This window comes from Cetorhinus maximus, chromosome 10 (genome assembly GCF_964194155.1).
Source record: "Cetorhinus maximus chromosome 10, sCetMax3.hap1.1, whole genome shotgun sequence".
NCBI classification, from domain to species: domain Eukaryota; kingdom Metazoa; phylum Chordata; class Chondrichthyes; order Lamniformes; family Cetorhinidae; genus Cetorhinus; species Cetorhinus maximus.
Window position 1 is genome coordinate 51,929,927 of NC_135888.1, and position 21,989 is coordinate 51,951,915.

General features: G+C 48.6%; 1 protein-coding gene across 1 annotated transcript in view; it reads right to left on the minus strand.

Annotated features, from left to right (window-relative positions):
* Positions 1-907: 907 nt before the first annotated feature.
* LOC144685322 (ectonucleoside triphosphate diphosphohydrolase 8-like) overlaps positions 908-21,989 on the minus strand; it is a 91,980-nt gene continuing 70,898 nt past the window's right edge. The window contains 3 exon segments of the mRNA XM_078549732.1: positions 908-1,141; positions 8,135-8,272; positions 10,946-11,059. Of these exon segments, the coding sequence (XP_078405858.1) occupies positions 908-1,141; positions 8,135-8,272; positions 10,946-11,059 (486 nt within the window).

A 21,989-nucleotide genomic window follows, 5' to 3' on the forward strand; every position in this document is an offset into this window, starting at 1 on the left:
AGTATTTCCAGCATATTTATGTTTTTATTTCTGATTTCCATCATCTGTGACATTTTGATTTTGTATTAATGTTGTGTTAGTCTTCCATGTATACCCAGAGTCAGCTTCATTGATAAAGTTAATCTTAAATTTCCAAAGTAGCATGTTTATCTCTCTCTGTAAGGTGTGGTCCTACAGGTTGAGCCTATGGTAAGGAATGGATAGAAGCTTGTTTGCAACAATTATACACTGAGATTATAAAGGGACAAATCAAATTAAATGTAGATCCACTTTAGGAGAAAAACTGGCCTAGAAATCAATTTGTATTGTGCATGTGTTTCAGGCATTACTATGTCCTCAAAATGGTGATCAGGAAGCGTGTATACATTTTGTATCAGCGGCCATGTTGGGCAAGATCAAAAATGAAGCGTCCTTCTCTCACACCTAAAGGCCGAAACCAGCCTTACCACATTTGTAGATGCAAATAAGGGACATAAGAGTTGCTTCATGTCCCTTCTCTGAGACTAGTTTGCCCTGTGGCTGCTGGCACCACTGCAGAAAACTGGACCTAAGAATCGGCTAATATCAGAGGTCAGAACCTTACCTGAATGTAAACCCTGCTCTAACCAAGTTCACAATTAACACTCATCCCAACCTTGATCCAATTCCTTCATTGACATCCAAAATTCCCTGACCCAGGCCCAATCCCAAGCCCCTGAACTATTCTGGTATGAGGAATGTGAGAGATTCTGACCCAGTGTGCATTACATGGTGTAAACATTACGTGTGAGCTACTATCTGCATTGACATAGAAAAGCTACTGAATCAAATAATGCCAACAACATATTCAGATGCAACCAAAATGTTAATTTATTGTACAAACATCACAGTTGTGCCTCACCTTCAGTGATAACCTTTAATCTTGGAATCACTGGGCCTGATTCTCACTCCGTGCAAGCGATTGGGTTTTGCATTGCTTAAAATCAAGCCAGCTGACCAGTAGACTGGCCAGGGATAATAAGATGGCCAGTACAAGGAAGAAGCAGGCAGCAGACCAGAGTGTTTTATACTGAGCCTTTACAACAATTGGAGATTGTGAAGGGATCATGTTGGTGAGATTCAGCATATAGCCCAGAGTCCACCCGATAGCTGTACTTCCGACCTGGCGAAGAAAGAAATGTGTCATGAACATCAGTGGCAGTCTCATTAACCCCACATTATTTTGTTTTAAAATATGTCTGATAGTGGGAGCTTTCACTCTGCCAGCTTAAGACTGTACAATCCTTCTTACAATCATATGTACATTCACAATGGACCTGGCCAACTAGTTTAACATGTATCCCACTCTCCTGAAGACGTGGACTATTCCTGGGGCCCAGGACACTGCAGCCGGACTCCCCCAAGTGATTATTCTTCATATGTGAGCTTACACCATGCTAGCTAGTCAATTGACCCTGGGAACCATCACAGAAGCTCAATCTTATCTCGCCTACACAGTAAAGACAAGTCAGAGACAGGGACAATGGACACTCAGCAGTTGTGAACACTTGTGTCTGTTCTACAAAATCATGTGGTTACATAATAGTCACTTGGTTTCTATATGTCAGGAACTGCACAAACAATATCTTAGATTGAGGCAGCAATTACTGAACCCCCTCCCCAGCCTTAGTCCTGAACTGGTATCTTTCTCTAGTTTCTCTTTCCCCTCATTTCCTCTCCAAGCTCATCTTGTCAATGAGACCCACCTTCTGTTCCCTTGGCCCATTAAGGGTTCTCTTTCTGTACTGTCCCTCTGTCCTTTAAATCTGCCAACATCACCCCTCTAACATTTGACTTTTTGCAAACTACCGCTCTATCTCCAACCTCCCTTTCCTCTTTAAAGTTCTTGAAGATGTTGTCACCTCCCAAATCCATTCCCATCTTTACCAGAACTCCGTGTTTGAATCCCTCCAATCAGGTTTCACATCTGCCACTACTGAAACTGCTCTTCACAAAGCCACAAATGACATCCTATGTGACAGTGACAAAAGTAAACTTTCTCTTCTCATCCTTTTCGACCTGTCTGCAGCTTTTGACATGGTTGACCACTCCATCCTCCTCCACTGTTGTCTAGCTGAGTGGGACTGCTGTCACCTGGTTCCGTTCTTATCTTAGCCAGATCAATGGTTTCTCTATCCGCTCCTGTATCATTACCTCTGGATCTGTCTTTGGGCCCCTGCTATTTTGCCTCTACATGCTTTCCATTAGCAACATCATCCAAGGCGCAGTGTTGGTTTTCACATGTACACTGATGACACCCAGCTCTACCTCACCACCACCTCTCTCCACTGTTGCTAAATTATTGGACTGCTCATCTGATATCCACTACTGGAAGACCATAAATTTCTTCTGATCAAATATTTAGAAGACTGAAGCCATATTCTTCAGCCCCAGCTCCGAACTCTGTTCCCAGCTACCAATTCCATCCATCTCCCTGCCAGTTTTGAGATGAAATCAGACTGTTCATAACCTTGGTGCAATAGAACAGAATCATAGAATGATTACAGCACACAAGGAGGTCCTTCAGCCCATCATTTCGGCTCTCTGAAAGAGCAACTTACCCAGTGCCCACCCTTGCCTTCACCCCATTGCCCTACACATTATTCTTTTTCAGATAATAATTCAATTCCCTCTTGAATGTCTCCACAGCAGTGCATTCCAGATCCTAACTACTTGCTGCATAAAAAAGATTTTCCTCATGTCACCATTGCTTTTTACGCCAATCCAGTTACCTCAAATCTGTGCACTTTAAATTCAATTAATTAATAAACCTGGAATTAAAAGCTAGTCTCTGTGATGGTGACCATGAAACTATTATCAGTAGTCATAAAGATCCATCTGGTCACTAATGTCCTTCAGGGAAGAAAATCTGCTGCCCTCTCCCAGTCTGGCCTACAGGTAACTCCAGATCCAGAGCTACGTGGTTAACTATTAACTGCCCTCTGAAATGGTCAGAATTACCAAACCACTACAGAAACGTTGAATCAGATGGACTGTAATGGTTCATGAAGTCAGCCCATCACCACCACCTTCTCAAGGGAATTAGGGATGGGCATCAAATGCTGGCCTTGCATGCGGTGCTCACATCCCATGAAATAATTTTTTAAAAATGGGTCGAACAAGTGTTTTCTACAAGTTTATCACAACTTAGAGTCATTTACAGCACAGAATGAGACCATTCGGCCCATCGAATCCATGCCGACTCCTCATGGAGCAATCCTATTCCCCCACTCAATCCCTGCAGCCCTGCAAGTTTGAATCCTTCAAGTGCACATCCAATTTCCTTTTGAAATCATGCATTGTTTTCACTTCCACCACCCTAATGGGTAATGAAAAAACCATTCAGCGAGTCTTGTCCGTGCTGGTTCTATGAAACTCAAATATTGAGTGTATCAAATCTCACTTACACTTAAATAAAGTAATTGTTACAATAGACAAACTATTCTCAGAATTCCCCTTGAATAGAACTTCCCTGAAAATATTTGAATAGTAGAACCACATATCTATTGCTTCCACTAGAGCCAATGTTTCTGCGGCTAAGGTACTTTTAACCACAGCTTCCCAGGCAAGGGCCAACATTTTCCATTTTCACCCTCCAAGAATATCATAAACAAGGCTCGGGTAAGTGGGGTACAGATAGTGTCAAACACCGGTTGTACTCTAAACTCCTCTTTATAAAGCCCAGTGTCCTGTATGCTTTATTAATGTCTCTCTCAAACTGCCCTGCCACTTTCAATGATTTGTACACATATGCCCCCATGTTCCTCTGCTCCTGAACTCCCTTTGTTTTATACTACCTCTTCCTACCAAAATGAATCACTTCATATTTCTTTGCATTAAATTTCATCTGCTACTTCTTCGACCATTCCACCAGAGTGCCTACGGCCTGAAATTTTCAGATGCTGGAGTCTCGCCTCCTGCCATCCAAAGAGTTGATTGGGAACACATTGCTGCCAACTCCAAGTGCCCTGCAGCCATTTCACATTCAAATGAGCATTAAGTGCCTGCAGGTGGGCAGTCACTCTCACTTCACCTTGGGAGTTCAGTTCTTTTGTCCATGTTTGAACCAAGGCGTCAGTGAGCAGGTTATTGCTAACCAAGTGCTGCTTGATAGCACTGTTGATAACCCCTTCCATTGCTTTGTTGATGATCGAGAATAGACTGATGGGGCAATAATTAATTGAGTTGGATTTGTCCTGCTTTTTGTGTACTGGGTATATCTGGGCAATTTTTCACATAGCTGGGTAGATACCAATGTTGTAGTTACATTCGAACAGTTTGGCTAGGGGTGCGGCAAGTTCTGGAGCACAAGTCTTCAGTACTATTGCTGGAATATTGTCAGGACCCATAGACTTTGCAGTATCCAGTGTCTTTGGCCATTTCTTGATATCACGCGGAGTGAATCGAATTGTCTGAAGTCTTGCATCTGTGATGCTGGGGACCTCCGGAGGAGGCCAAGATGGATCATCCACTCAGCACTTCTGGCTGAAGATTGTAGCAATTGCTTCAGTGTTATCTTTTGCACTAATGTGCTGGGCTCCTCCATCATTGAGAATGGGGATATTTGTGGAACCTCCTCCTCCAGTGAGTTGTTTAATTGTCCATCATCATTCACAACTGGATGTGGCAGGACTGCAGAGTGTAGATCTGATCTGTTGGTTGTGGGATCGCTTAGCTCTGTCTATCACTTGCTGCTTATGCTGTTTGGCATGCAAGTAGTCCTGAGTTATAGCTTCACCAGGTTGACACATCATTTTTATGTCTGCCTGGTGCTGCTTCTGGCATACCTTCCTGCACTCTTCATTGAACCAGTGTTGATCTTCTGGTTTGATGTTAATGGCAGAGTGGGGGATATGACGGACTATGAGGTTACAGATTGTGCTCGAGTACAATTCTGTTGCTGCTGATGGTCCACTGAACCTCGTGCATGCCCAGTTTTGAGTTGCTACATCTGTTCAAAATCTATCCCATTTAGCACAGTGGTAGTGCCACACAACACAACGGAGGGTATCCTCAGTGTGAAGGCAGGACTTCATCTCCACAAGGACTGTGCAGTGGTCACTCCTACTGATATTGTCATGGTCAGATGCATCTGCTGCAGGCAGGTTGGTGAGGATGAGGTCAAGTATGTTTTCCCTCTTGTTGGTTCCCTCACCACCTGCCGCAGACCCAGTCTAGCAGCTATGTCAGTTAGGACTTGGCCAGCTCAGTCAGTAGTGGTGTTACCGAGCCACTCTTGGTGACGGACATTGAAATCCCCCACCCAGAGTACATTCTGCACCCTCTCTACCCTCAGTGCTTCCTCCAAGTGGTGTTCAACATGGAGGAGCACTGATTCATCAGTTGAGGGAGGGTGGTATATGGTAATCAGCCGGAGGTTTCCTTGCCCATGTTTGACCTGATGCCATGAGACTGTATACCACTGTGCTGCCACCTCTGCTGGGTGTGTCCTGCCGGGATGGTGATGTGGTGTCTGGGACATTATCTGTAAGGTATGATTCCGTGAGGATGACTATGTCAGGCTGTTGCTTGACTAGTCTGTGAGACAACTCTCCCAATTTTGGCTCTAGCCCCCAGATGTTAGTGAGGAGGACTTTGCAGGGTTGACAGGGCTGAGTTTGCCGTTGTCATTTCCGGTGCCTAGGTCGATGCTGGGTGGTCCATCTGGTTTCATTCTTTTTTTGTGACTTTGTAGTGGTTTGTTACAACTGAGTGGCTTGCTAGGCCATTTCAGGCCCCCTGAAGAGTCAACCACATTGCTGTGGTTCTGGAGTCATGTGTAGGCCAGACCAGGTAAGGGCGAGAGATTTCCTTCCTTAAAGGACATTAGTGAACCAGATGGGTTTTTACAACAATGGTTTAATGGTCATCCTCAGACTTTTAATTCCAGATTTTTATTGAATTCAAATTCCACCATCTGCCATGTTGGGATTTGTGTCACTGCAGACTCGATGGGCCGAGGGGCCTCTTCGGCACTGTGAGATTCTGTGATTCGAACCCGCGTCCTCAGAAACCTGGGTCTCTGGATTACTAGTCCAGCGACAATACTACTAAGCCATCACCTCCCCCAAAATGCTGTAGATTCTGGAACAGTCCCAGCAGGTTGGAGGGTGGTAAATGTAACCCCACTATTCAAAAAACAAGGGAGCGAGAAAACAGCGAATTACAGACCGGTTAGCCTAACATCAGTAGTGGGGAAAATGCTAGTGTCTGTTATAAAGGATGTGAGAAGAGGACACTTAGAAAATATCAATGGGCTTAGACAAAGTCAACATGGATTTTAAAAGGGAAACCTACTGGACAAACCTACTGGAGTTTTTTGAGGATGTAACCAGTAGGAGGGAGATAAGGGAGAACCAGTGGATGCGGTGTATTAGGATTTTCAGAAAGCTTTTGATAAAGTCCCATATAAGAAGTTAGTGTGCAAAAGTAAAGCACATGGGATTGGGGGTAATATATTGGCATGGATTGAGAATTGGTTAGCAGGCAGGAAACAGAGAGTAGGAATAAATGGGTCTTTTTCGGAGTGGCAGGCAGTGACTAGTGGGGTACTGCAGGGATCAGTGCTTGGGCCCCAGCTATTCACAATATATATCAATGATTTGGATGAGGGAATCAAATGTAATATTTCCAAGTTTGCTGATGACACAAAACTAGGTGGGAATTTGAGTGGTGAGGAGGATGTTAAGAGACTTCAAGGCGATTTAAACAAGTTGAGTGAGTGGGCAAATACATAGCAGATGCATCCCTGTGGATAAGTGTGAAGTTATCCACTTTGGTAGGGAAAACAGAATGGCAGAGTATTATATAAATATTGGTAGTTTGGGAAATGCTGATGTACAAAGGGACCTGGGTGTCCTTGTGCTCCAATCACAGAAAGCAAGCATGCAGATGCAGCAAGCAGTTAGGAAGGCAAATGGTATGTTGGCCTTCATTGTGGGGAGACTTGAGTACAGGAGCAAGGATGTCTTACTGTACAGGGCCCTGGTGAGACCGCAACTGGAGTATTGTGTGCAGTTTTGGTTTCCTTATCTAAAAAAGCATATACTTGCCATAGAGGGAGTGCAGCAAAGGTTCACCAGGCTAATTCCTGAGATGGCAGGATTGTCATACGAGGAGAAATTGGGCCGACTAGGTCTGTATTCACTGGAGTTTAGAAGAATGAGAGGAGATCTCATTGAAACGTATAAATTCTGACAGGGATGAACAGACTGGATGCAGGGATGATGTTTCCTCTGGCTGGGGGTCTAGAACAAGGGGTCACAGTCTCAGGATACGGAGTAGACCATTCAGGACTGAGATGAGGAAAAATGTCTTCACTCAGAGGGTGGTGAATCTGTGGAATTCTCTACCACAGAAGGCTGTGGAGGCAAAATCACTGAATATATTTAAGAAGGAAATAGATTTCTAGACTCCAAAGGTGTCAAAGGGTATGGGGAGAGAGCAGGAGTACGGTGTTGAGATAGAGGATCAGCCATGATCAAATTGAATGGCGGAGCAGGCTCCAAGGGCTGACAAACCTACTCCTGCTCCTCTTTTCTATGTTTCTAAGTTTCAAGATCTGGCAGTGCTCTTGGTCCATGTCCATGAGGTCTAACCACTACCACCAACACTCCCTTTGTCCTTCAGTTCATGACATCTTTCTCAATCCCTCCATTGTCCCCACCTTTCGCTGTCCTTCTATCCAGCTCCACCTGCCATCACCACCCCCCCAAACAGTATAAATTTCATCACTTCTCTTCAGCTCTGAAGAAGGGTCATGCAGACTCGAAACGTTAACTCTGTTTCTCTCTCCACAGATACTGCCAGACCGGCTGAGTTTTTCCAGCATTTTCTGTTTTTGTGTCCATGAGGCCCTCATTGGCCAATGACCACAGTGGGGGCTTTTCACTCCCCTTGGGTTGTGTACATCTGGTTCTGTTTTGTCGTATTAACCCTGTTTGTGTCTCAATCCCCCCTCCTTTTTACTATGAGACCAAAGGTCAAACATATTCCTTTTCTCTTGTCAGTGGACACGCCAGCTCACTTGCGGTGGTAGGAACTGCAGCCAACGCACTGTGGCTCAGCATTCCTGCGTGCTTTTTATTTGCCTCACCCTTGTATCTTAAGGACTTACCTTCTGTTTGAAAACTATATTCTCCCAGGTGCTGGAGTTAAACTTGTAGCCATCGCCTAACAAGATATAGATATAGTTTGCTGAGGTGCAGTAGTCTCTCAGCCTGTCATGCCTCTCATTTGGGTACGCAGCAATCACCTGTGAAGTCCCAAAAATTGAACTTATTGCACTGACACATTAATTATTTAATGGATAACTGCAGGAGTCGTCTTTCGATTTTTAAATATGATTTGTCAGAAGCTAGCAAGGCAACAGTTGCCCCAAGGAAAAAAAAGAGCAAAAAATTGAAATCAGATTTAACACTGAACTGGTTCACTCCCTAAAAGGAGTTGGGAGAACCAAGCTGCAATTTTATTGAGTCATTTTTCACAACTTCTGGTTCTATTAATCACACACAGAATTAGTTCACACTCTCAAACCAGTGTCTATCAGCTCAATACTCAAAATAGTTTCTAATTGAAAACAAAATGGCAGTGAGAGCTTGTTATGCACAAAGAAATAGACAAGTTGCAAAAAAATGTTTTGGATTGGGGGAGGGTGGATTTTAGTAAAATAAGGCAGGAACTGGCCAAGGTAGACTGGGAAATCTACAGAGGAGCAGTGTTCAAAAAGGAAATACAGAGGGTACAGGCTCAACATGTTCCCTCTAGGGTGATAGGATGGAGTAACAAGTCCAGAGAACCATGGATGACCAGAGATATTCAGGATACGATGAGAAGGAAAAGAGAGTCTTTTAGCAGGTACAAGGGGAACAAATCAGCGGAGGCATTAGTGGAGTACAGAAAGTGCAGGGTGGAGCTTAAGAAAGCAATTAGGAGAGCAAAGCGGGGATGTGAGAAAGCTCTGGCTGGTAAAAGTAGGGAAAATCCCAAGAGATTCTATAATGGGAAGAGGATAACCAGGGAAAGAGTAGGACCCATTAGGGACCAAGGGGGCAATCTATGGCTGGAGCCAGAGGATATTGGTAGAGCGTTGAACAAATACTTCACATCCGTCTTCACCCAAGAGAATGAGGATGAAGGTATGGAACTCGGGGAGAGAGTCTGCAAGGTTCTTGAGCAAATTGATGTAGGGAGTGACAATGTATTGGAAGTGTTGGCAGGCTTAAAAGTCTACAAATCTCCAGGTCCGGATGATTTGTGTCCCAGACTGCTGGGGGAGGCAAAGGCAATCTCAGGGGCTCTGACCCAAATTTTTAATTCTTCTCTGGCCACGGGGTAGGTGCCAGAGGACTGGAGAACAGCTAATGTGGTTCCACTATTTAAGAAGGGTTGTAGAGATAAGCCAGGGAACTACAGACCAGTGAGTCTCACGTCAGTGGTAGGGAAACTATTGGAGAAAATTCTGAAGGAGAGAATCTATCTCCACTTGGAGAGGCAAGGTTTGATCAGGGATTGTCAGTATGGCTTTGTCAGAGGGAGGTCATACCTAACAAATTTGATTGAATTTTTTGAGGAGGTGACCAGGTGTGTAGATGAGGGTAGTGCAGTTGATGTAATTTATATGGATTTCAGCAAAGCCTTTGACAAGGTCCCACATGGGAGACTTATAAAGATGGCAAATGCACATGGGATACAGGGTAATTTGTAATTTGTGCTGGGTCCCCTATTATTCGCCATTTATATACATGACATAGAGGACTATGTGGGGGGTAGGATTAATAAGTTTACGGATGACACAAAGATTGGCCGGGTGGTTAACAGTGAGGTTGAGTGTCTTGGGCTACAGGAAGATATAGACGGGATGGTCAAATGGGCAGATAAGTGGCAGATGGAATTTAACCCTGAAAAGTGATAGGTAGGAGTAATTTGACAAGGAAGTATTCAATGAACGGCATGACACTAGGATGTTCTGAGGAACAAAGGAACCTTGGCGTGTGTGTCCATAGATGTCTGAAGGCAGACATCCCCATGTTAGTGGGGTGGTGAAAAAGGCATATAGGACATTTGCCTTTATCAATCGAGGCATATATTACAAAAGTAGGGAGGTCATGTTGGAGTTGTATAGAACCTTCGTGAGGCCACAGCTGGAGTACTGTGTGCAGTTCTGGTCACCACATTATAGGAAGGGTGTGATTGTACTGGAGGGGGTGCAGAAGAGATTCACCAGGATGTTGCCTGGGATGAAAGATTTAAGTTATGAAAAGAGGTTGGATAGACTTGGGTTGTTTTCATTGGAGCAGAGAAGACTGAGGGGGCGACCTGATCAAGGTGTACAAGATTATGAGGGGCATGGACAGGGAGCAGCTACTCCCCTTAGTTGAAGGGTCAGTCATGAGGGGACACAAGTTCAAGGTGAGGGGCAGGAGGTTTAGGGGGAATGTGAGGAAAAACCTTTTTACCCAGAGGGTGGTGACGGTCTGGAAGGGTGCCTGGGAGGGTGGTGGAGGTGGGTTGCCTCACATCCTTTAAAAAGTACCTGGATGAACACTTGGCACTTCATAACATTCAAGGCTATGGCCCAAGTGCTGGTAAATGGGATTAGGTAGGTAGGTCAGGTGTTTCTCACGTGTCGGTGCAGACTCGATGGGCCGAAGGGCCTCTTCTACACAGTGTGATTCTGTGAGAGATGACACAAAGGGGATGGGGTGTGTTAGATGGCGTAATGGAAAGGGACCTTTACAATACCTGTCTCTGTAGCACAGTCTGAAACCCCTGTATCCATGTGGTATCACCCATAATCTTTGTATGTTTATTTCCCTGTGGTATGTCCATCAAACCTCCCCCTACCACTCATCCCCCAACACTGTTTATCTGTCGTATCTGGGGCAAGCCCAGATGTGCCGGGTTTGGCTGCTTTCTGATCTCTTACCTCTGCCCAGTTCCTGGAGCAGAATTCTTCAATTGTCCTTTTGGCCATGTCCAGACTTGGGCTTCCTGAAGTTAAGTTCAAAAAACGAAAGACATAGAAAAATGCTGAGAAAGCCTGAGGGGAAAGAAAGGCACAGGTTACTCAGGGTTCATCTGAATCTCTCTCAAGTATGAGGAATGAAAGCTCACCTGCCATTAGGACCAACTACATCAGGAAGACCTGACCCTGGCACATGGGTCCAGTGTTGACCTGTGACAGCTCATCAGACTCAGACTCATGTCTGGGGGGGAGGGTAGAGGTATGTGACCCACCAAAACAAGAAATGTAGAAGAGGCTGAGCTTGCTGATGATACAGTGCCTACTGAGTGAAGGCCATAGACAATGCAACTGTGTTAATAAGTCAAAGAAAGAACTGTAGCTCAGTGTGACTCCCACTTTCATAAAGTGATGTTTGGTAGTTAGAAAAACAGGTTAACAACAACCTGCAACTTACACCAATGTGAAAATGACGAGTGAGAAACAGTGCTAGAGACCATCAGGTAAAAGGGAAGAGTCAGAGACAACAGAAAAAACAACCTTCACAAAAATGAACCTTTACAAAACATTGGTTCAGCCTCAACTGGAGTAACGTGTCCAATTCTGGAAAACAGACTTGAGGAAGGCACAGGATGTGAGAGGGCAGAAAAGAGCCACAAGAATGGTTCCAGGGATGAGTGACTTCAGTTACGTGGATAGATTGAAGAATCTGTACTTGTTTTCTTTGGAGAAGAGAAGGATGAGAGGAAATTTGATAGAGGTGTTCAAAATCATGAGGGGTCTGGACAGAGTAGATAGAAAGAAACTGTGCCCATTGGTAGAAGGGTTGAGGAAAAGAGGATGCAGAATTAAGCTGGCTGACAAGAAGCAAAGGCGACATGAGGAAAATTTGTTTTTACATAATGTTCCGTCTTCTGCTTCCATAATTTAGAAATAATCACACTTTAGATTCATGGAGGGTCGCCATGAACAGAATTTTACGTTCCTCCACTGGCGGATTTGTAGGTGGTGGGGGAGGGCCAGTAAAATTCTTCCCACCAGGCGCCTATGTGCTCCGACCTCTCCACAATTTTACAGTGGGATGGGCATGGCCTAGGGTGGCCAGCCCACCCTTGCCTCAGTTGAAACTCTTAGGTGCCAATTAATGACCACTTAGGGATCATTTCCCACCCAGCCCCAATTTTCAGGCTGGCAGGAGGAGTTCAGCAGCAGGGAGGATGCCCAGAGAGTGATCCTGCTCAGACCTCAGGCAGGAAGGAGGGCTGGGCAGCTCCTTTCAATTTTGGGCACCTTGCCCACAAGGTCTGGCCACTGTGGTTGCTCCCTCCCCCCAGACCTCTCCATCAACACCCCCATTGCCCACTCAGCTCCCTGGGCCTCACCTCCCTTCTCCACTCTGAGAACCCCCCCCCCCAAAACCCCATGGTTTTGAGCTCCTGGAACTTAGACTGTGTGGACTGCTTGCAGCCCCAGTCCTTCCTGTTCACTGCAGCTTCTCATGCTGCAGGGCCTAGAAGGCTGCTAGCCAATCAGATGGGCCAGCAGCTCTCTGAAGTGGGCTTCCTCGCCAATGAGGGGCAGAAGTCTCACCTCCAGCCAATTAATGCTCATTGGAACATTGAATGGCGGGAGCAGCCAGTATCCCGACTCTTTGGATGGCAGGAAGGGAAACCCCACCATTCAGAAAACCCTGGCCCATGTATATTTCTTGCAGCTCACCATGTGGCTGATCTAAGAAATTATTCCAAAAACATTCCATGAATTTGTCATCTGTGCTACCTTTGCCCATCTGGTTGCTCCAGTCTATATGTAGATTAAAATCCCCCATGATAGTCGTTGTACCTTTCAGATAAGCTCCCATTATTTCTTCTTTGATACCCTGTCCTCCTACGTGATTACTGTTAGGAGGCCTGTCCACCACTTCCACAAGTGACTTCTTACCTTTATCATTCCTCATCTCTCCCCAAAACCACTTCTATATCCAGGTTTCCTGAAGTTAGGTCATCCCTCTCTCTGTTGCATTGTCATCTTTAATTAACAGATCCACGTCTCCACCTTTTCCTAACTTCCTTTCCTTCTTAAAAGTCGCATACTCTTCAATATTCAGGTCCCAGAATATCCCATCCTACAACCATGTCTCTGTATTGGCTATTAGATCATACTTATTAATTTCTATTTGCACGATCAGTCCATCCGTTTTTTTTGAATGCTACATGCATTCAGATACAGAACCTTAAGTTTTGTCCTTTTATTATTTTTGTACCCATTAGCCTTATCTGTTGATCTATTCTTAGATTTATACCCTCGGTCCCTTCCTGTCACGGCCTGTTTATCATTTCATATGTTAATACCTTCCTCTATTACCTTGTGGTATACCACACCTTCCCAAATTTGATTCCTTGCCCCCATGATTTAGTTTAAAACACTTTCTATTTCCCGAGTTGTGCAATTCACAAGAAAACCGGTCCCAGCACAGTTCAGGTGTTGACTGTCCCAATGACACAGATCCCACTTTCCCCAGTACTGGTGCCAGTATCCCACAAACCGGAATCCACTTCTACCACACCAGTCTTTGAGCCACACATTTATTTCTCTAATCTTATTTGTCTGATGCCCATTTGCTTATGGCTCAGGTAATAATACAGAGCTGATTACATTTGAGGTCCCGACTGTCTCTCTCGCGCTGCTTTCAATGTCCCGACTGTCTCTCCTCTCGCGCTGTTTTCAATCTCCCAATCACATCTCCACTCGGGCTGTTTTCAATCTCGCGACTGTCTCTCCTGTCGCGCTGTTTTCAATCTCGCGACTGTCTCTCCTGTCGCGCTGTTTTCAATCTCCCGGCCGACTCTCCTCTCGCGCTGTTTTCAATCTCCTGGCCGACTCTCCTCTCGCGCTGTATTCAATCTCCCGCCTGCCGCTCCCCTCGCGCAGTTTTCAATCTCCCGACAGCCTCTCCAGTTGCGCTGTTTTCAATCTCCCGATGGACTCTCCTCTCGGGCTGTTTTCAATCTCCTGACTGTCTCTCCTCTCGCACTGTTTTCAATCTCTCGACTGCCCCTCCTCTCGTGCTGTTTTCAATCTCCCGACTGCCTCTCCTCTCGTGCTGTTTTCAATCTCCTGACTCTCTCTTCTCGTGCTGTCTTCAATCTCCCAACTGCCTCTCCTCTCTGGTTGTTTTCATTCTCCCGACTGCCTCTCCTCTCGCTCTGTATTCAATCTCCCGACTGTCTCGCTCGCGCTGTTTCCAATCTCCCGACTGCCTCTCCTCTCGCACTGTTTTCAATCTCCCGACTATCTCTCACTCGCGCTGTTTCCAATCTCCCGACGGACTCTCCTCTCGCGCTGTTTTCAATCTCCCGACTGCCTCTCCTCTTGCGCTGTTTTCAATCTCCTGACTGCCTCTCCACTCGGGCTGTTTTCAATCTCCCGACTGCCTCTCCTCTCGTGCTGTTTTCAATCACCCGACTGCCTCTCCTCTCGCGCTGTATTCAATCTCCCGACTGTCTCTCCTCTCGCGCTGTTTTCAATCTCCCGACGGACTCTCCTCTCGCGCTGTTTTCAATCTCCCGACGGACTCTCCTGTCGCGCTGTTTTCAATCTCCCGACGGACTCTCCTGTCGCGCTGTTTTCAATCTCCTGACGGACTCTCCTGTCGCGCTGTTTTCAATCTCCCTACGGACTCTCCTCTCACACTGTTTTCAATCTCCCGACCGACTCTCCTCTCGCACTGTTTTCAATCTCCTGACTGACTCTCCTGTCGTGCTGTATTCAATCTCCCGACCGACTCTCCTGTCGCGCTGTTTCCAATCTCCCGACGGACTCTCCAGTTGCCCTCTTTTCAATCTCCCGCCTGCCTCTCCTCTCGCGCTGTTTTCAATCACCCGACTGCCTCTCCTCTCGCGCTGTTTTCAATCTCCCGACTGTCTCTCCACTCGCGCTGTTTTCAATCTCCTGACTGTCTCTCCACTCGGGCTGTTTTCAATCTCCTGACTGTCTCTCCTCTCGCGCTGTTTTCAATCACCCGACTGCCTCTCCTCTCGCGCTGTATTCAATCTCCCGACTGTCTCTCCTCTCGCGCTGTTTTCAATCTCCCGACGGACTCTCCTGTCGCGCTGTTTTCAATCTCCCGACTGACTCTCCTGTCGCGCTGTTTTCAATCTCCCGACGGACTCTCCTGTCGCGCTGTTTTCAATCTCCCGACTGACTCTCCTGTCGCGCTGTTTTCAATCTCCCTACGGACTCTCCTCTCGCACTGTTTTCAATCTCCCGACCGACTCTCCTCTCGCACTGTTTTCAATCTCCTGACTGACTCTCCTGTCGTGCTGTATTCAATCTCCCGACCGACTCTCCTGTCGCGCTGTTTTCAATCTTCCGACGGACTCTCCAGTTGCCCTCTTTTCAATCTCCCGCCTGCCTCTCCTCTCGCGCTGTTTTCAATCACCCGACTGCCTCTCCTCTCGCGCTGTTTTCAATCTCCCGACTGTCTCTCCTCTCGCGCTGTTTTCAATCTCCCGACGGACTCTCCTCTCACGCTGTTTTCAATCTCCCGACGGACTCTCCTCTTGCGCTGTTTTCAATCTCCCGACGGACTCTGCTGTCGCGCTGTTTTCAATCTCGCGATTGACTCTCCTCTCGCGCTGTTTTCAATCTCCCGACCGACTCTCCTCTCGTACTGTTTTCAATCTCCCGACTGCCTCTCCAGTTGCCCTCTTTTCAATCTCCCGCCTGCCTCTCCACTCGGGCTGTTTTCAATCTCCCGCCTGCCTCTCCACTCGCTCTGTTTTCAATCTCCCGACTGCCTCTCCAGTTGCGCTCTATTCAATCTCCTGGCTGTCTCTCCACTCGGGCAGTTTTCAATCTCCCGACTGTCTCTCCTCTTGCGCTGTTTTCAATCTCCTGACTGCCTCTCCACTCGGGCTGATTTCAATATCCCGCCTGCCTCTCCTCTCGCGCTGTTTTCAATCTCCCGACTGCCTCTCCTCTCGCGCCGTTTTCAATCTCACGACTCTCTCCTCTCGCGCTGTTTTCAATCTCCTGACTGCCTCTCCTCTCCGGTTGTTTTCAATCTCCCGACTGCCTCTCCTCTCGTGCTGTTTTCAATCTCCCGACTATTTCTCACTCGGGCTGTTTTCAATCTCCCGACTGCCTCTCCACTCGCGCTGTTTTCAATCTCCCGACTGCCTCTCCACTCGCGCTGTTTTCAATCTCCCGACTGCCTCTCCACTCGCGCTGTTTTCAATCTCCCGACTGCCTCTCCACTCGCGCTGTTTTCAATCTCCCGACTGCCTCTCCACTCGGGCTGTTTTCAATCTCCCGACTGCCTCTCCTCTCGCGCTGTTTTCAATCTCCTGACTGCCTCTACAGTTGCGCTGTTTTCAGTCTCCTGACTGCCTCTCCACTCGGGCTGTTTTCAATCTCCTGACTGTCTCTCCACTCGGGCTGTTTTCAATCTCCCGACTGACTCTCCTGTCGCTCTGTTTTCAATCTCCCGACTGCCTCTCCAGTTGCGCTGTTTTCAATCTCCTGACTGTCTCTCCACTCGGGCTGTTTTCAATCTCCTGACTGTCTCTCCACTCGCGCTGTTTTCAATCTCCTGACTGTCTCTCCACTCGGGCTGTTTTCAATCTCCTGACTGTCTCTCCTCTCGCGCTGTTTCAATCTCCTTACTGCCTCTCCACTCGGGCTGTTTTCAATCTCCCGACGGACTCTCCTGTCGCGCTGTTTTCAATCTCCCGACCGACTCTCCTGTCGCGCTGTTTTCAATCTCCCGACCGACTCTCCTCTTGCGCTGTTTTCAATCTCCCGACCGACTCTCCTCTCGCGCTGTTTTCAATCTCCCGACCGACTCTCCTCTCGCGCTGTTTTCAATCTCCCGACTGCCTCTTCTCTCGCGCTGTGTTCAATCTCCCGACGGACTCTCCTCTCGCGCTGTGTTCAATCTCCCGACTGCCTCTCCACTCGGGCTGTTTTCAATCTCCCGACTGTCTCTCCTCTCGCGCTGGTTTCAATCTCCCGACGGACTCTCCTCTCGCGCTGTTTTCAATCTCATGACCGACTCTCCTCTCGCGCTGTTTTCAATCTCCTGGCCGACTCTCCTCTCGCGCCGTTTTCAATCTCACGACTCTCTCCTCTCGCGCTGTTTTCAATCTCCTGACTGCCTCTCCTCTCCGGTTGTTTTCAATCTCCCGACTGCCTCTCCACTCGCGCTGTTTTCAATCTCCTGACTGCCTCTCCTCTCCGGTTGTTTTCAATCTCCCGACTGCCTCTCCTGTCGCTCTGTATTCAATCTCCCGACTGTCTCGCTCGCGCTGTTTCCAATCTCCCGACTGCCTCTCCACTCGTGCTGTTTTCAATCTCCCGACTGCCTCTCCACTCGCGCTGTTTTCAATCTCCCGACTGCCTCTCCACTCGGTCTGTTTTCAATCTCCTGACTGCCTCTCCTCTTGCGCTGTTTTCAATCTCCCGACTGCCTCTCCAGTTGCGCTGTTTTCAATCTCCTGACTGTCTCTCCACTCGGGCTGTTTTCAATCTCCTGACTGTCTCTCCACTCGCGCTGTTTTCAATCTCCTGACTCTCTCTCCACTCGCGCTGTTTTCAATCTCCTGACTGTCTCTCCACTCGGGCTGTTTTCAATCTCCTGACTGTCTCTCCTCTCGCGCTGTTTTCAATCTCCTGACTGTCTCTCCTCTCGCGCTGTTTTCAATCTCCCGACTGCCTCTCCTGTCGCGCTGTTTTCAATCTCCTGACTGTCTCTCCTCTTGGGCTGTTTTCAATCTCCCGACGGACTCTCCTGTCGCGCTGTTTTCAATCTCCCGACTGTCTCTCCTGTCGTGCTGTTTTCAATCTCCCGGCCGACTCCTCTCGCGCTGTTTTCAATCTCCCGGCCGACTCTCCTCTCGCGCTGTATTCAATCTCCCGCCTGCCGCTCCCCTCGCGCAGTTTTCAATCTCCCGACAGCCTCTCCAGTTGCGCTGTTTTCAATCTCCTGGCGGACTCTCTTCTCGGGCTGTTTTCAATCTCCTGACTGTCTCTCCTCTCGCACTGTTTTCAATCTCTCGACTGCCCCTCCTCTCGCGCTGTTTTCAATCTCCTGACTGCCTCTCCTCTCGTGCTGTTTTCAATCTCCCGACTCTCTCCTCTCGCGCTGTTTTCAATCTCCCAACTGCCTCTCCTCTCGCTCTGTATTCAATCTCCCGACTGCCTCTCCTCTCGCTCTGTATTCAATCTCCCGACTGTCTCGCTCGCGCTGTTTCCAATCTCCCGACTGCCTCTCCTCTCGCACTGTTTTCAATCACCCGACTATCTCTCACTCGCGCTGTTTCCAATCTTCCGACGACTCTCCTCTCGCGCTGTTTTCAATCTCCCGACTGCCTCTCCTCTTGCGCTGTTTTCAATCTCCCGACTGCCTCACCTCTCGCGCTGTATTCAATCTCCCGACTGTTGCTCCTCTCGCGCTGTTTTCAATCTCCCGACGGACTCTCCTCTCGCGCTGTTTTCAATCTCCCGACGGACTCTCCTCTCGCGCTGTTTTCAATCTCCCGACGGACTCTCCTGTCGCGCTGTTTTCAATCTCCCGACCGACTCTCCTGTCGCGCTGTTTTCAATCTCCCGACTGTCTCTCCTCTCGCGCTGGTTTCAATCTCCCGACGGACTCTCCTCTCGCGCTGTTTTCAATCTCATGACCGACTCTCCTCTCGCGCTGTTTTCAATCTCATGACCGACTCTCCTCTCGCGCTGTTTTCAATCTCCCGACCGCCTCTCCTGTTGCCCTCTTTTCAATCTCCCGCCTGCCTCTCCACTCGGGCTGCTTTCAATCTCCCGCCTGCCTCTCCTCTCGCGCTGTTTTCAATCTCCCGACCGACTCTCCTCTCGCGCTGTTTTCAATCCCCCGACTGCCTCTCCACTCGGGCTGTTTTCAATCTCCCGACTGTCTCTCCTCTAGCGCTGTTTTCAATCTCCCGACGGACTCTCCTCTCGCGCTGTTTTCAATCTCCCGACCGACTCTCCTGTCGCGCTGTTTTCAATCTCCCGACCGACTCTCCTGTCGCGCTGTTTTCAATCTCCCGACTGCCTCTCCAGTTGCCCTCTTTTCAATCTCCCGCCTGCCTCTCCTCTCGCTCTGTTTTCAATCTCCCGACTGCTTCTCCAGTTGCGCTCTATTCAATCTCCTGACTGTCTCTCCACTCGGGCAGTTTTCAATCTCCCGACTGTCTCTCCTCTTGCGCTGTTTTCAATCTCCTGACTGCCTCTCCACTCGGGCTGATTTCAATATCCCGCCTGCCTCTCCTCTCGCGCTGTTTTCAATCTCCCGACTGCCTCTCCTCTCGCGCCGTTTTCAATCTCACGACTCTCTCCTCTCGCGCTGTTTTCAATCTCCTGACTGCCTCTCCTCTCCGGTTGTTTTCAATCTCCCGACTGCCTCTCCACTCGCGCTGTTTTCAATCTCCCGACTGCCTCTCCTCTCCGGTTGTTTTCAATCTCCCGACTGCTTCTCCAGTTGCGCTCTATTCAATCTCCTGACTGTCTCTCCACTCGGGCAGTTTTCAATCTCCCGACTGTCTCTCCTCTTGCGCTGTTTTCAATCTCCTGACTGCCTCTCCACTCGGGCTGATTTCAATATCCCGCCTGCCTCTCCTCTCGCGCTGTTTTCAATCTCCCGACTGCCTCTCCTCTCGCGCCGTTTTCAATCTCACGACTCTCTCCTCTCGCGCTGTTTTCAATCTCCTGACTGCCTCTCCTCTCCGGTTGTTTTCAATCTCCCGACTGCCTCTCCACTCGCGCTGTTTTCAATCTCCCGACTGCCTCTCCTCTCCGGTTGTTTTCAATCTCCCGACTGCCTCTCCTGTCGCTCTGTATTCAATCTCCCGACTGTCTCGCTCGCGCTGTTTCCAATCTCCCGACTGCCTCTCCTCTCGTGCTGTTTTCAATCTCCCGACTATTTCTCACTCGGGCTGTTTTCAATCTCCCGACTGCCTCTCCACTCGTGCTGTTTTCAATCTCCCGACTGCCTCTGCACTCGCGCTGTTTTCAATCTCCCGACTGCCTCTCCTCTCGCGCTGTTTTCAATATTCCGACCGTCTCTCCTCTCGCTCTGTTTTCAATCTCCCGACCGCCTCTCCTCTTGCGCTGTTTTCAATCTCCCAACTGCCTCTCCTCTCGCACTGTTTTCAATTGCCCGACTATCTCTCACTCGCGCTGTTTCCAATCTTCCGACGGACTCTCCTCTCGCGCTGTTTTCAATCTCCCGACGGACTCTCTTCTCACGCTGTTTTCAATCTCCCGACGGACTCTCCTCTCGCGCTGTTTTCAATCTCCCGACGGACTCTCCTGTCGCGCTGTTTTCAATCTCCCGACCGACTCTCCTCTCGCGCTGTTTTCAATCTCCCGACCGACTCTCCTCTCGCGCTGTTTTCAATCTCCCGACCGACTCTCCTCTCGCGCTGTTTTCAGTCTCCCGACTACCTCTCCTCTCGCGCTGTTTTCAATCTCCCGACTGTCTCTCCTCTCGCGCTGTGTTCAATCTCCCGACTGCCTCTCCACTCGGGCTGTTTTCAATCTCCCGACTGTCTCTCCTCTCGCGCTGTTTTCAATCTCCCGACGGACTCTCCTCTTGCGCTGTTTTCAATCTCATGACCGACTCTCCTCTCGCGCTGTTTTCAATCTCCCGACCGACTCTCCTGTCGCTCTGTTTTCAATCTCCCGACCGACTCTCCTTTCGCGCTGTTTTGAATCTCCTGACTGCCTCTCCAGTTGCCCTCTTTTCAATCTCCCGCCTTCCTCTCCACTCGGGCTGTTTTCAATCTCCCGCCTGCCTCTCCTCTCGCGCTGTTTTCAGTCTCCCGACTGACTCTCCTCTCGCTCTGTTTTCAATCTCCCGACTGCCTCTCCAGTTGTGCTCTATTCAATCTCCTGACTGTCTCTCCACTCGGGCTGTTTTCAATTTCCTGACTGTCTCTCCTCTCGCGCTGTTTACAATCTCCTGACTGCCTCTCCACTCGGGCTGATTTCAATATCCCGCCTGCCTCTCCTCTCGCACCGTTTTCAATCTCACGACTCTCCCCTCTCGCGCTGTTTTCAATCTCCTGACTGCCTCTCCTCTCCAGTTGTTTTCAATCTCCCGACTGCCTCTCCACTCGCGCTGTTTTCAATCTCCCGACTGCCTCTCCTCTCCGGTTGTTTTCAATCTCCCGACTGCCTCTCCTGTCGCTCTGTATTCAATCTCCCGACTGTCTCGCTCGCGCTGTTTCCAATCTCCCGACTGCCTCTCCTGTCGCTCTGTTTTCAATCTCCCGACTATTTCTCACTCGGGCTGTTTTCAATCTCCCGACTGCCTCTCCACTCGCGCTGTTTTCAATCTCCCGACTGCCTCTCCAGTTGCGCTGTTTTCAATCTCCTGACTGTCTCTCCACTCAGGCTGTTTTCAATCTCCTGACTGTCTCTCCACTCGCGCTGTTTTCAATCCCCCGACTGCCTCTCCACTCGCGCTGTTTTCAATCTCCCGACTGCCTCTCCACTCGGGCTGTTTTCAATCACCCGACCGCCTCTCCTCTCGCGCTCTTTTCAATTTCCCGACTGCTTCTCCACTCGGGCTGTTTTCAATCTCCCGACTGCCTCTCTCGCGCTGTTTTCATCTCCCAACTGACACTCTCGCGCTGTTTTCAATCTCCCGCCTGCCTCTCTCGCGCTGTTTTCAATCTCCCGACTGCCTCTCTCGCGCCGTTTTCAATCTCCTGACTGACTCTCTCGCTCCGTTTTCAATCTCCCAACTGCCTCTCTCGCTCTGTTTTCAATCTCCCGACTGCCTCTCTCGATCTGTTTTCAACCTCCCGACTGTCTCCCTCACGCCCTTTTCAATCTCCCGCCTGCCTCTACACCCAGGCTGTTTTCAATCTCCCGCCTGCCTCTCCACTCGGGCTGCTTTCAATCTCCCGACTGTCTCTCCACTCGCGCTATTTTCAATCTCCCGACTGCCTCTCCACTTGGGCTGTTTTCAATCTCCTGACTGTCT